The sequence below is a fragment of the Cajanus cajan genome, chromosome 1 (genome assembly GCF_000230855.2).
Source record: "Cajanus cajan strain Asha chromosome 1, NIPB_CcT2T_4, whole genome shotgun sequence".
Classification (NCBI taxonomy): Eukaryota; Viridiplantae; Streptophyta; class Magnoliopsida; order Fabales; family Fabaceae; genus Cajanus; species Cajanus cajan.
The window spans coordinates 43686536-43703146 of record NC_138517.1 but is presented as its reverse complement, the minus strand read 5'-3'; the positions used below and the strand labels follow the sequence as shown (position 1 = coordinate 43703146).

At 32.2% G+C, this 16611-nt stretch overlaps 1 protein-coding gene and 1 long non-coding RNA gene across 5 annotated transcripts; both read right to left on the bottom strand.

The window, feature by feature from the left end:
- Positions 1–251: 251 nt before the first annotated feature.
- LOC145953959 (uncharacterized) lies at positions 252–2221 on the bottom strand. The gene is made up of 2 exons (XR_014431175.1): positions 1996–2221; positions 252–431 (listed from the first exon to the last, which is right to left on the bottom strand). It is a non-coding gene; the product is annotated as an uncharacterized LOC145953959 (long non-coding RNA).
- A 1437-nt stretch (positions 2222–3658) lies between these two features.
- Positions 3659–7855, bottom strand: LOC145949291 (RNA pseudouridine synthase 3, mitochondrial). 4 transcript variants are annotated; one of them, XM_083060709.1, is made up of 7 exons: positions 7688–7855; positions 6211–6485; positions 5277–5413; positions 5000–5123; positions 4825–4872; positions 4659–4739; positions 3659–4013 (listed from the first exon to the last, which is right to left on the bottom strand). In XM_083060709.1, exons 1-7 carry the CDS (start codon positions 7722–7724, stop codon positions 3840–3842), a joined length of 876 nt encoding a protein of 291 aa, XP_082916835.1. In that variant the 5' UTR covers positions 7725–7855; the 3' UTR covers positions 3659–3839. The 4 variants fall into 4 exon arrangements, with proteins under 4 accessions (XP_082916835.1, XP_082916829.1, XP_082916832.1 ...); XM_083060703.1 differs by having other exon boundaries at positions 6211–7481; positions 7685–7854; XM_083060706.1 differs by having other exon boundaries at positions 7685–7854.
- Positions 7856–16611: the final 8756 nt, after the last annotated feature.

Here is a 16611-nt window from a genome sequence, read left to right as displayed (position 1 = left end):
GAATTCAAACATTCTTTTACTAACACTTTACCACTACAACTCACCAAAATTAACACATATCAAAGATATGACACAACAGAAACATAGAAGGATCACTCCCCACAGAGCATCCTAACAGACTCGACCGGCTCTGATACCATAAAAGTGTAACGACCCGCCATGGTCTCTACACTTAGTGGAATCGCACTACTACTAGTGAACTAAGGAAAATATTAAATTGGATAACTCATACATACGGGTATAGATAAGAATAAAAATAACCAAATTCTTTAAATACAAAATAAAATGCCATATATGTACAGTCATCCCAAAAATAATATTCCCTAGTGCCGGTCAAACAGACAAAAATCGCTACCCAAAATGGTAACCCTAACACGAGGATCAAACTCCCCGTCTCGCAGCGGTCACCTCGACTCCAAGCTAGCCCTGATCTGCTCCCATACCAAGTATGATCATCGCAGTTCCACCACATGGAAACATAAGGGTAAGCTAGAATTCAAAAATGAATCATAATAATCTATACTACACAATCGTATTCATAGAGTCACACCATACACTCTATCCAATACTACTCATGCATAAAATATAATCCACCAATCATGAAGTCAAACACCACACTTCATCATATTAATAATCATGCAATAAATGCATCTCATGACAGATATCAATGCATATCAATCATCTAATGCGTCGTCACGCATACACCTAGGAGATCTCCATAACAATAGAGCTGTATAAGTGACATTCTATCCTACCGAAACCACCCCAACCGTTTTCACGCCCAAAGCGCCCGCTCGGTCACAGCTAAACAGGATATAATCCTCCCTCGGGTTTACTCGGATGATGTCACTTACACACTTGGAAGTCCAGATCCACCGTCAGGTATAGCACAGCTGGGTACGGGCTTACCACGACCTTGGCATGCATTAACCAAGTCAATTGTGGAGTTCGCCCACCGACTATCCGCAAGGATCCACGCACCTTCCCGAGTACTTGGTTAAGGGAATAACCCTCGACCTCATACCCCGCTCCAACACTAGCTAAGGACTTAGAGGAGACTCACCCAACCCAGTGGCCTATCTGAGCACCACTCTCCCAAATCCAGTGGCCTCCCAGAGTACCACTCTCATATATCAGTGGTCTATCCAAGCACCACTCTCAAGAGACTCTATGTGAGCTCTTCCAGTTCGAAAATATTTTTCCTCTCCTCAAGTCCTAGGCTAGACTCATGCCATAGGCATCACATGCAATCATGCATCATACATCATAATGGTCTGCCCACCATCATGATCAACAATCATACACATGTCATAAGACCACATGCAATAATGCATCATACATCATAATGGTCTGCCCACCATCATGATCAACAATCATACACATGTCATAAGACATCACATGCAATAATGCATCATACATCATAATGGTCTGCCCACCATTATGATCAACAATCATACTCATATGAACATATACGCATGTCATATCATATTCAAACATTCATACGTATCATCACAAAGCATACATATGAATCACACCTCACCATACATCATATATCATACATACATGATCTAAAACTTTAACTTTAAACATGCATAAGCATCAATTCATTCATTAACTTATTCACGCTCGGCGTAGCCTGAGCTCGCCCAACCTAATCCCAGCCTGAGAGTCCCAAGACTCATCCACGCCTAGCGCATTCAACCTGCGCCCGGCCTAAATTCCAATAACAGAGTTCACAAACTCTCATCCACACCAACAAATCCAGCCACATGCAAACACAAAATACAATGCATAGACTCCATATAACTTAAATAAACCTAGAATCAACATGCACCCATCTGATGCATCAAATTCACCAGAACCCCCATTTTTTTTCCAAGACTTTGAACAATTAGCGAATTCTCCGATCCAGCCATGGATCCTCAACTTTCATGCATCAATTGAGTTTCTAAACTCACATGCAACTTAAATAACAAACATTCTAGCTTCCCTTACCTGAAGATTGGCTCAGATAGCCAAAGACTGAACAAAAGTAGAATTTCCCCTCGAGGCTCAACTCGGAACTTCAGTCTTCCCAAAACAAGCTTTCTGATCTGAATTTCAAGAAAAGTCAGAAGGAGTTAGTGATCTAGAGGAGAAAAGGAGTCAAACAGAGAAATTTGGGAGAGAAAGGAGCTCACTGACCCAGAGACCTTCTCTCTAAAACTTCTCTCTAAAAACTCCGAAACTCCTGAAGGCCCCCAACCCCCTAGTTATAGACTTTCGGATTGGCCCAGAACGGCCCGTACCGAGTTCAGAACGGCCCGTTCCGAACTCCCAAATCACACACAAAATTAACGCCCAGAACGGCCGGTTCTGAAATCAGAACGGCCCGTTCCGGGACTCATCCGGAACGGCCCGTTCTCCCTGCGGAACGGCCCGTTCTCCCTCTAGAACGGCCCGTCTCCCTCCAGAATGGTCCGTCCTCCCTCCAGAATGGTCCGTTCTCCCTCCAGAACGGTCCGTTCTCCCTCCAGAACGGCCCGTTCTCAACTACAATATGTAGTTCAATTCAGTAGCTTGGAACGGCCCGTTCCAATTTGGGAACGGCCCGTTCTGGGCTACTGAATCAGCCTCTTTTTATTTTTTATTTTTTTTTTATTTTAACAATGTTACATCTATAGGAACAGACACTTTATGAAAATTTTCTATTTTGCTTTCTGATTGTTCTGTTGCGTTCCTTGTGTGATTCTAAGTGCGAATATGCATTCAATTTCCTACAGAAAATCCTACGAGAAACAAACAAATTTTGAATGTTTTCTGTTTTGACTTTTGAGTTTTCTATTGTGTTCCTTGATGATTACTGAGTATGAATATATGCTGAATTTTCAGTTTGAAGATGTTTTGATATGAATTAAAGTGCTTTATGGGTGAGAAACAGACAAATTTTGAATATTTTCTATTTTGGATTCTAAGTTTTCTGTTGTATTTCCTGATGATAACTGAGCATGAATATATGTTTAAATCCAAGTTTGAATATGTTTTGATATGAATTAGAGTGCTCTATGGGTTCCTTTGAGAAACCTTATGAGAAATAGGCAAATTTTGAATGTTTTCTATTTTGGCTTTTGAGTTTTTGTTGTTGTATTCCCTGATGACACAACACCAAAAATGATTTTTTGTGACAATTTTTATGTTATTTAGCGACCATACAAATGACCATTAATATCTTTACCGGCAATTAGATTATGGCCGTTGTATGTGAGGTCAGTAAAATTATTAGTGACATTTAAAGTGAGTGCTGGTAAAGACCTTTTAAATGGCCGGGAAAAATAAAAAATTTTAATGACAATTCTAGTGACAATTTTAATGGCCACTAAAAGTAATTTCATTGAATAATAGATTCTCATATATGTAAAAAAAAATTATATAGAAATACAATTGAATTTCATTAGATAAAATAATTTATTTTGATAGCATATTGATACTCAATTAGTTAAATTCAATTAAATAAAATTATTTTTAGTCCATGCATTGAAATTGATGAGGGAATCAAATTCAATTTTTCATCCATTGATTTTTTTTTATTAAAAAAAACTATTTTCTTTACTAATATTCTCATCCACCATTTCTCATAAAAATAATAAGAATAATAAATTTTTTATATGAGTACTCCATATTTGCAATAATACCAAATACCCATTAATTAGAGTAATGCAAAATTTATGAGTTTATCATGCCCTTGAGATACCAAGGAAACCATTGAAAAGACAAAATGAATAGTCAATGATATCATGATCCAAAGAAATTACATAATTTCATTTATAAGATAATCATATCCCTAAAGAAAGCAAGGTCTCTTATGATTTAGAGCTATTTGCTAAAATGTCTAAAAGGTCTTCGTCAATTGCAATTGAATCATGCAAAGCACAAAATAAATAAATGTCCTCCTTCAATGCAGGTTCATCAATTTCCTGTTCTTCAGTTCTCCCCGGTAAAAGGATGCCACTGCCCTCTTTGTCATGACGGTGAACCTGAAAACGCCAAAAATAATTAATTTCTCTTGTACTTTCAAATATGCATCAACCACTCCTAAGAAAACAGCTTCAGAGTCCAAATCAGATTAATATAGAGTAGAACAACTGAAGAATTAACTACTCAGAACCCCAAACTTAAGCACCATGCATGCACACAAAAATGAACCCAAACAGGACCCATAGCAAATTCCCTTCAATTAAAGCTAAAAAACGATTTGAAGAACAATTTGCATCACATATGTGCCATTTCATATCTAATCAGGCGCCATAATGTTGGTTCGAACAACATGAACTACATTGTTTCATATCTCTTTTTTAGAAGTGTAGTGTATCTCATTCTCTTGGTTTCAGTGATTGGACTATGCCTCAAATGAATCTGTTCCAGTTAATATTTGGCTTGAAGGTCTTTTCTCTGATGAGAAACCAGGACAAAGAGCCATGAAATTATCAAAACCTTTCAAAGTGACCACATGTTTTAATCTTTAAAAATGCAGGTGTTAGCATATCTGTCTGAATATACATATATATATATATATATATATATATATATATATATATCCTTTTGTTACATGATTTTTCATTTACAGTCAAGTATAGACCAAATTGTTCCATTGTAAGGATGTAAAAAGAAGATTAGTTTACCAGTTTAGGACCCTCATCATAATCATAGGACAGTGCTGCAGCTGCCAATGCATCCATGCTATTATGAACTGGCAAATTCCCCTAACAAGGTCATCAGCAAGAAATTAAAATCTCACAATAAAGTCAAAGTTAATTCCTGTAAATGTAAGAGAATAGACATTCAAACCTTAACCGGCAATTTTGGAGGTTTATTTAGCACAATAATAGCCGAGTCCTGAAAGTAATAATACATTTGAGCACAATATGTAGTGAACAAAATATATTTCCATGCAATTTAACAACAAGAATACTAACAGAAAACTGTAATATAAAATAGAGATGATATTCAATGAAAGCCATGCCTTGTAAATCAGAAGCCTTTGAAGATACTTAATTTCATCAGCATTTGGATATAGTGTTCCACTTGGAATAGCATCATATCTTTTGGAAATCCTAGTCTCAGCAATAGATACAGGAACATGAACTCTGACACCACGTTTCATCACTTCATTAGGTCTAATATGCAGTTAAGCAGTATAGTTGTAGTATTATTAAACCTAAAACAAATCATAAGCAATTGACTAAAATTTATTGTTGAAAAACAGTGTGAGAATAAAAGAGACAGACAGAGGGAATTACCCAAAATGAGGTTTTTTTTCTTCTAGAAAATGGTGAATTAATAGGATACATGTAAACATGAATACCTTTCGCATGGGTTTCCTCAGCTCTTCTTTCTGAGTGGAAGAGTCATCAGCAACAAAGTCCTCCATTTGCACCTAGAATAGGAAATTATCAATATAGCCTGTAAATACACTTCTCAATTATCATACCTATATTTGACCATCATACATGAAATAAATATTATTTGATACAAAACGTAAATCATGCTATCTTGTTAGCTGTTCCAATTTTCATAGTAAGTAGAATTTTATGAGGATCTCCCTTGGAGTGTAGTACACCAACAGAATATTCAAAAGCATCATATATACAACAGCATGCACTTCCTTGCTAAATCAGTTCTTCAAGGTGCCTCCAGGACCACCCAATTTAACTTTATGACCATCTTGCATATGATGTAAAGGAATTACAACAATTGGAATTTGGAAACAAACCAAGCCCTTATGTTTAAGGTTAAATTAAAGTACAACCTGAATATTAAAAGTAATTTCTGAACCACGAAAGGTTTGAGCAAATTTAGTTACTTACTTAGAAACCAAGGCCAATTTCAAGCACAATATTTTGTAGAAAACGAAATTTATTTCTACCATTCATTCATCCTTTTTTCTGCTTTTATTGGAGGTGTAAGCACCAAGGTAGGTGATGGGGATGAGGGGTGAGTAGATGGCCTTGTAAAGAATTGAACCTACAATATTATAATTTATAATCACTTGCTAATCCTGAAAGTCTTGGTCTTAATCTATGTTCCTCAAGTGCAAGGAGATTCAACCTCCTATTAATTCTACTAGAAAAAGTCATAACAAAAACTGTGTAATCAATTTAAGGCAATGTCAATAGATTAGGCAGCAGGGGAAAAAAGTGCCAGTGTAAATACAATAAAATAGTAGATACTTACAAGACCCCCCCTGAAATGGGATTCAATGACAGAACCCCATGCGCCCTTGAAGTAATACTTAATCCAATTGACAGCAGTAACATGATCACGCCGTCCAGTACCACTAATTGAGCTCTTGGCAGGCAAGGGATGACCAGGAAAAGGCGGCAATGATAGTTGCTGTCTGGGTTTTGGACCTTCTTTGGGAGCATCCAAGCGAGCAATATTGTTTGAAACTCTGATTACTGGTTCAGCAGAAACAGGCCTTGGAGGCCGAATTCTAGAGTAGTGCCTCACTACAAACAACAACCATGAGCATATATTATTATTGCTCAGATGATTCAACATTTGTGGCCAACAAAGAAAAAACACTAGTTCATTAGCAGAAACAAATTTTTTTCATTAAAAAATCAAGATGGAAAATGTTTCAACTTTCAACAATAATCACATTCACAGCTACAATCAGAAAAAGTACAAAAGTTTTTGAACAGTTGAACCAGGAAAAATTGAGAAAAACATCAAGGATTTCATTGCTAGAGCTGTCAAATGGACCAATCCACCCACTCTAAGCCATAGCCCATGAGGGCCAGCCAAAAGCCTATGGGGGAAAAGGACCCAAAAAGACAGAAGCCTACATGAACTTATGCATTATTGCCAGTCCATGGGTCTGCTTGCTAAAAAAACTAGCTGACTTTTAAACGGACTAGCTCTAGCACATTCCATGGCTGATGTGTGTGCAAATTACACAATATCCTTGCTTGAATTGATATTCAAACCTCACATCTTTATGCATATCAATCATCCTTAGCATCCATTTTAATGTTTTAAGTTCAGATAACTCAATTTTTAGGACTTCATTGAGTCTCATAATCATTATGGTACAAAAAGCAACAAACAGAAGTAGTTAAGATCCATGATGTGATAGCTTACAATATCAGTTTCAATCTCAAGACATATAAAGTAATATCTATAAAAAGTCAAGACAATAATGGAAAAGTTGAAGCAACCTATCCACATAGTAAACACCCACCTAACAGCTATCTGTCTTCAAATCAGTTTCAGAAAATTGTTACACATCAACAGCACTACTCAACTAAAAAGTAACTTATATGTTGTCAACACAAATTCTACATTATGGCACAAAATAATGAAAGCTTCTCTATAGGCACTACTAGGAAAATAAAATAAAATAAGTGTCTCCATAAACTAAAAGGAAAATTACACTAACCTCCTCCCTCGAAGCAACTTATACATAGCAACAGAGCATGATCAACATGAGCCTAGCAACTTACCTTCCGAAACCAAAATTTCCAAACATTCCAAACATAACTATTTTGTATTTAAAAGATTAACACAAAAAGCACAATCAAATCAAAACAATCATTCTGTAATAGAGAGATGGAGATAGAGAAAGAGTTTGAAATGGAAAAAAAAATGAATCGTGCAAAACAAACCTTAAAATTGAAATTGAAGACAAAATCACAAGAGATATTACCACATGAAGATCCAAAAGGAGAATGAGTTGACGCTGCCATTGAAGCTATGCGCAAAAGATAGAAGAAGCCATTAGTGAGAGTGATAAGCGAGAGTGAGAGTGAGATGATGGTGAGAAGTGAGGTAAAAGATGGGAAATGCCTTATGCACCGAGTGTGAGGAATTTTTTAAAACAGAAGTTCAAATAAAAATTAATATTAACGGTAATTTTAAAAAATTGTCACTATAAAAAAAGTTTTATTGACTAATTTTTATTGGCCACTAAAAACTTTAGCTAATAATAATATGCAGGAAATTATCTTATTGCCACTAAATAATAGTCACTAATAATACTTTTTGTTGTAGTGTGATTACTGAGCATAAATATATATTTAATTTTGAGTTTGAATATGTTTTGATAAGGATTAGAGTACTCTATGGGTTCCTACGGAAACCCTACGAGAAACAGGTAAAATATAATGTTTTCTATTTTGATGTTTGAGTTTTCTGTTGTGTTTCTTATGTTTGCTGAGTGTGAATATGTGTTTAATTTTGAAAATAGAAAAGTTTTAAGTTATGTTTGAAGGTGCTAATGGTGTGAGAACTGCCTTATTATTATGTTAATGCAAGTGATGTTTTTTTATGAACATGATGAGGATGAGAATCTCTTATATGTGATCTTGTGACTATGAGTATGATAATGTAATATGAGAACAAGTGACATGATGAGATATGACAAGTGAAATGTTGAGTCCATGAATATGTGAATGTGTGACATGCATCATATGCATCTATGTGAAGGGGTACGATATGGAGTACACCGTTAGGGAAGACCCTTTGAGGAAAACATCTCGGAGGAGTCCTAGGGGATAACGCGGTTTGGAAGGCCCAGTTCTGCTCATTTGTGTGCATGGGACATCTCTTGTGCGGCTTCGCTATCCCGACCAGATCCTAGCAGGACATCCTTCTAGTTGAGAGAGTGCGGTTGAACCGACATGTACTCCTACACTACTCCAGGTATGTTGCTTCGATAGCATACCACATGATATATGATTATGAGACACGTAACTGGTGCCACATGCATGCATTTATGAGTCAAGTCCATGACATCATTGCATGATAAATGAATGTGCATGTGATTCTGATTGTGTATGTGTATTGTTTATATGTGATTTGTGCTTGTGACTTGTATTATGTTTGTTGTTTGTGTGTTGTCTAACAATTATTTTTGCACCTGAACCCGAGTGAGATGTTTCTCACTCTCATGTTTGTTTATATATGTTTAAAATTGTATTATAGGTGATCATCAGTAGGGGATGTTAGTGATGAAGTTTAGGCTTCTGTATTGGGCGTGCTCTGATTAGGACATGTGACACCAAAGGATAAAATAGAATGTCTTTTTTTACTTTGTAAATTGGATTACTTACATGTTATTTCGTTCATTAATTATAATTAAGTTGTCTATTTACTTAGGTGATTTTGATTATTGAATTACTTCATTATGAAAGTGTTTTAAGATGTGAATGTGAGCCTTTTACCCTTATGCTATTTGAGATGTTGTTCTAATTACAAAGGTTTCTATTTACTCTTATTATTTGATATAATTGTATATTTATGTGTGGGATAGAGGGTGTCACAACATTTTTTTTTAACTCCGAGGGGTAATTTTTTAAAAACTCTAAAACTAAATAACTTTCTATTTTTTTAAAGAATAAATAAGTTGTGATGCCGTGTTTCATAACACGACTTTTATTTATTTATTTATTTTAAATGAAAGTCATCTCTATTAAATATGATATATTTTACTTATTTATATGTTCAAAGTGGAAAAGTCCATTAGACAACTTGTTTTATTTTATTTTCTTACATTAAAATAATATTATTATAGATAAAGTTTTAAAATGTTATTTTTTAAAACATGATTTTAGTTTTTCTTTAAAGTAAAAGTCATATTTGTAAAACATGACTTTTATTTTAGAAGTCGTATTTTATAAATCCAACTTGATTATTTTAAGATTTTTTTAATAAAAAATTAACCTATTTTAAAAAATTTTGTCCCACACTTGAAGTATTTCATTTGAATTGACAAAGTAGATCTCATGCTTCTCCATACATAGATTGATTCGTGATTGGTTGTTAGCTCCTCGAATGAGATTGTTGGCATTGCTAGCCACTAACAAGTGTCAAGTATGAGTTACTTTTGCTAAAGGGACTATACCCACTACAAGTAAAATGATAAATTGCGACGGTTATCTAGAAACCGTCGTCGCTTTGATATTGTGACCCTTCATATGACAGTTTTTCAAAATCGTCGTAAAATTGTTCAACATTGCGACGGTTTATCGTAAACCGTCGCAAAATTTGTTTAACATTGTGATAGTTAATCATAAACCGTCGCAAATTTTTTTAACATTGCAACAATTAGTCATAAATCGTCGCAAACTTTTCAGCATTTCGACGATATTGCGACCCTTCATACGACAGTTATTCAAAACCGTCGCAAAATTATTCAACATTGCGGCGGTTTATCGTAAACCGTCGCAAAATTTGTTAAACATTGCGACAGTTAATCATAAACCGTCGCAAATTTTTTTTAACATTGCGACAGTTAGTCATAAACCGTCACAAACTTTTCAGCATTGCGACGGTTTACTATAAACCGTCGCAATCTACAAGACAATTTTTTTTATTAGAATTTAAAAGTTTTTTTTTGAAGTATTATGTATATTATCTTAATGAACTTATATTTTATTAACAATTTTATATATACTTCCTTTAACATGAAGTACACAATTTTTTTTTCTTTATATAATTTCAAAATCGTGACTAGAATATAAATTTACCTTTCAACAAACTTATGAATTTATCTTGTATGTAAGATGTGTTAGAGTATATAAATAAATATAATTATCATTTTATAACTTAATTTTTGAGTTATCAGATCACATATTATTGAATAATTTACAATGTTAAATTTTATAAATTTTATTTTAAATGTCCATCTTTTTAACACTATTAAAAATATAAAAATAAATATGTTAAATTTTATAAAAATCTAGTTTAATTTATTTATGATCTAAATATGTTTTTAATATCTAATATATATTTTTAGATGATAATTTATTTCAAAATATATCTTATAATAAAAATTCTAAATGGAACATAAATCTTCAGATTTATTTTTCTTATTTTGATTTTTTAATCAATATATACAATTTTACTATTTTGATTTTTTCAATCAACGTATACAATAAATAAAAAACACAAAAGATAAACATGCATGGTACAAATTTTATTTTATCAAAAACTTATTTATTTTAATATATTACATTATATATGTGAATATTAAGACATATATATATATATACATATATATATATATTATAATTAAACTTTTTTAAAAAATTAATTCATTCTTAAGAAATTTTTTTTATCACATGAGAATTAATTTCTTTCAAAAATTTGACAGATATCAAATAAATAAATATTTTTTCTGAATCTATATTTTTATTTTAGTAGAATATAATTTTTATTTTTTAAAATATATTATTTTTTTAGATAAAAATTATGTATATGTCAAATAGTAGTGAGGCAAGTGCCCCACTATTCCAAACGTGCACCCGTCCCTGTATATATATATATATATATATATATATATATATATATATATATATATATATATATATATATATATATATATATATATATATATATAATAGGAGGTTATAATTATACCGGTGTAACTTTTACTAAATATTATGCCGCTCAATAACTTTATATTAAATGTGAATTTTGTAAATCCAACCGTTAAATTAAAAGTTCATATCACTTTATAAGTGTATATCAAATTTTGTTAAAATTGAAAAATAACTGGAAGGTAATCAAGGTGTTTATATTTTAGTGTATTTTGAAATGAATATATTACATCAATTTTGTTTTATAAAAATGAAGTATCAAATCATCTTGGATTAATATAAAGTTTTGTATATATAATCTATGAGAGATATGAACTTTCAATCTAACAGTTGGATTTACCAAATTCACATTTAATATAAAGTTATTGAGCGGTGTAATACTTAGTAAAAGTTACATTTAATATATATATATATATATATATATATATATATATATATATATATATATATAAGGGGGGTTATAATTACATCGGTGTAAATTTTACTAAGTGTTACATCGCTCAATAACTTTATATTAAATGTGAATTTTGTAAATTCAACCGTTAAATTGAAAATCTTTTACTTTTAAATCATATATACAAAATGTTATATTAATCGAAGATGATTTCTTATAAAACAAAATTAAATTTGTCAGAAAATTTATATTTTCGATGAGAAAATTTTTGTAGGAAAAACTATATTATTGATGGAATATTTCAGAAAAATTTATATTTGTCGAAAATGTAAGAACTGGTTTTAAATTTGATATGAAAATATTATGATATAATTAGATAAGATTTTAAGTTAGTATTTTATTAATGGTTGATAATTAAAAAATAAAACAAAGATAAATACATTTTTTGAATTTTATATGTTTGATTTAAGATAACTTACAAAAAAACTCTTGGTAAAGTTATTCCGCTCAATAACTCATGGTATGTGTTGAATTTCATCGATCCAATTAATTATTAATTTAAAAGTATTAAATTTTACTAATAATTAATATAAAAAAATTAATTAGTTTTGGAATAAATTATTTGCTAATTAACAATATAATTGAAACATTAATTATTTTAAATTATTTAACTAAAATCTTATTGACAATTTACTATATGATCTTAATATTTTTGTATAACTAATATCTGATTTTAAATTTGATAAGAGAATATTATATATAATTAGATAAGATGTTAAGTTAGTATTTTATTAATAGTTGATAATTAGAAAATAAAACAAGGATAAATACATTTTTTTTTGAATTTTATATGTTTGATTTAAGGTAAATAAATATATTAAATTAATTAATAATTTATTTAAAATATTAAAATTTAATTTATAAGTATGTAATAAATAAATATTTATAATTTTATAAATTATATTATCATTATAAATTATAAAATTAAATAATTTAAATTATAATTTTAAATAGAAATAAGTAGATGTTAATTATAAAAGTAAGTACATATAAATAAAGAATAACTAAATATATTATTATTATTATTATTATTATTATTCGTAATATAAAATTATTATATATTATTATTATAGTACAAATATGAGATTGTATATTTGATGATGACTTAAATGAATTAATTTGTATAAGTTATACTGACAACATACATATATATTTCGGTAGCTTACTCATCAGAACTTTACAGTTAAGCGTGCTTGACCTGGAGTAGTACAGGGATGGGTGACCTTCTGGAAAGTTTCTCAGAAATTGCACAAGTAAGGATAAAACACGCTAAACAGTGAAATATCGTGAAATAGAACCATTGAGAGGCCAAATATGAGGATTGTTACATTAATAAATTTATTAAAATTAAAAAAAAATTATAATTTTCGACGGGTAAAAAAAGGGTCATAATATTAATTTAGAGGCAGTTGGTGCGACAGTTGATGAAAGGGTCGCAATGTTAATATAGAGGCAGTTAGTGCGTCAGGTGCTTCAGGGGTCGCAATTCCAATTTTGCGACGGTTTGTGCAACGGTTCTGATAACCGTCGCAAAATTGCCTTGTGACGGATAATTCTGCGACGTTTCCCAAACTGTCGCAATGTTGTATTTGCGGCAGTTCTAACCGTCGCAATGTAGGCCATATAACCGTCGCAAAATCGTCATTTTCTTATAGTGACCTCCTTTGCTCCATCATTGGTCCTACACTCCTATATTGTATTGCAAGTGCCATGCCATCCTTATCGTAAATGCGACACTTAATTACTAGTATAGGGAATTGGTAAATCCCTGGTAGATCATGGCTTGCTTGATCTTTGGTTGTAGACAATTAACAAACTTTACACACTTGGATTACTTGTTATCGGCACCGTTGTAGTGGGGACTAAAGCCTACTAGCTCCTTAAACTTGGTGATGTATTCTGCCTCTGTTCCGTTACCTTGCTTCAGCTCTAGAAACTCTATCTACTTCCTATTCTTCACCTCTTGAGGGTAATATTTCTTCAAGAAAATCTTTTTGAAGTTATCCTATTTTACTATAGTACCCTCAGCCATCATCCGCTGCAAAGTGTTTTGCTAGTAGAACCTAACATCTCTAGACAACTTGAAGGTAGCAAATGGCACTTCTACGCATTGGGGCGCTCCATAGCCTAAAAGATCTTCCCCACCTCAAATATCCGCTGCATAGTTCCATTAGGATGAAATCCACCCTTGAAGGTAGTCAGATTGATCATCTAAAACCTTAACAACCAATTGGTTTTTGCAACGTTCATATTCCCCATCACTTAAACTATCACCTATAAAGCATCAACTAAAGTGCGATCATTCATCCTTGCCATTACTTTTCTAATTAACAAAAAGTAAACAACAACTTGAAACATTCAACATCAAACATACTAGTTAGAGTACACACATAAACATGATAAAGGTTCATAAGACACTAGGCAAATGAACTAACAAGTTCTAATACTACTAAATGTAACACCCTTTTACCCCAAAACATTTATTATAAAATATTATAGAGAAAACAAGTTTAATTAAAAATATAATATAAATAACTAATTTAACTCGCATTGTAAAAAGGTTCATGCGTTGTATAATAATTTTTTTTAGCAAAAAGATAGATAAACATAATTATAAGTTCATAAAACAAGGCACAAACCAGCTTTTAATAAAACTTCTTAAACTATAAATCAAACTAAACTCCATCTATAGCTAAAGAAAACATAACAAGGTCTTTAATCCCCAATGTTACACTATTAAAGCAAGAACCCAAAACACCAATTGATGCACTATGCTTTCTCTCCCTCAAGCTCAACCTCATATACATGCTCTACTCCTACATGACAATTATCCCAAACAAGAACAATATATAACACAAATATAAAGGAATGAGAACATATCTCATCCATGTATAGTACATACGAGGTATATAGGTAGCACTAACACAACATACATCCACAATTAATATCAACATAAAATCTTCCGGTACTCAAATTTCATCATATGTCATTCAAAGCATTAAAGTTACAATCACACTCATCAATATATACATATATTAAGGACTCATGTGACATATGCTTCTAACTCTACATGCATACGGTACCAAATCTCCAACATCACCAAAAGACGCTCCAATACAAGGCAATCTTTAAGCCATGGATTGAATCACTAGACATTGGGTGACCCTTTCAATCCACTCTTGACTAAAGAAAATCTTCTAGGATCTAATCAAAGCATTACGATTTTACATGGTTGCCCCCATACTTGTCAAGGACTCCGTACCATAATGCTCCCAAGGTTTAGGTGGATGACCATAGAGACTCTTTTGTATAATTCACACTACCTCACCAAAGAAAGTATGTATGTATGTATGTAATGTATATGGGCTCCACACAACCAAATCAATACAACACAACAACAATGAAATATATCAACAAGTCTGGACTTTCGCACAAAGTACTTAACCTTGCTTGGACTTACTCATCTCATCATCATCATCATTACTAACATCACCATTATCATCAATTATTATCATACATCTTTATCATTACTTATTACCAATAATTATACTTTCATCATTTCTTTTCATCATACACACTTCCTTTCTTTGTTTAATCAAATTATAATTATATCATTCCTCTCTTTCTTTCTATCATTTTTTTCCTTATCCATATTCTCATTTCCTTCCTCTTTGTTAAACTAATCACAATTAGCTATTTTATTTTATTTTTATTTTTAATTCTAATTATATTACTCTTTATAGGCTCCTTTACTGCTTATTTTCCTTAAAACATAGTCCAATTCTAGCAGCAACATGATGCCTAACGAGAAAGTGCTCATGCCTAACATGGAGTGGTTAGAGGGAAATCTTTTTCCCCTTCACGCCCAATGTGGTCATACCCATGCCCTACGTTGAGAGGCTAAGGACCTCTCAGGTAAAAGGGAATAAAAAGGATGACAAAAAAGCAAAGATTGAATAGTGAAATCACTATGTATTTTCATTCAAATGGAAGCGATATATATATATATATATATATATATATATATATATATATATATATATATATATATATATATATATATAGACATAGACATACACACACACAAGAGGTGACCTAATAGGATAATAATAAAAGAAAGCATATACAAATTTTTCCTATGTACTTCTCACTATGTGCTGGTACAACTCTTGTCGTATGTACAACTCACTATGCATTTGTCTTGCATATGCTGATTTGGTCCGAATTAGGTATTCCTTCTATTATCCCCCCACAAGATGGAGGTAGGAAAATGTCAACTAACTCCAGCTTGGATAAATTAGAATGAAATAGTCTAGGTGGGAGAGCCTTGGTAAAGATGTCAACCAGTTGATGTGAGGAGGAATCTGGTAGTAATTGCATTAAACCTGTTGAGATTTTTCACGGACCAAGTGACAATCAATATCCAAATTTTTTGTGCATTCATGAAAGACTGGGTTGGTAGCGATATGAAGTGCACTTTCGTTATCACAAAATAAAATAGTAGAGTTAGAACAAGTGACTTGAATATCATTAAGCAAGTAAGACAACCACTGGAGTTCACAAGTAGTGGATGCAAGGGCGCGATAATTGACCTCAAAAGAAGAGCGAGATACGGTTTTTTTTTCTTAGTCTTCCATGAGATCAAAGAATTTCCAAGAAAGAAACAATAACTAGTAATAGAGTGCAGAGAATCAATGCAAGTTGCCCAATCAGCGTTGCCGAAACCAGATATTTGGAGAGGAGAGTCTCTACGAAAAAGAAGTCTTTTGTCGAGACAACTCTTGAGATAACGTAAAACTC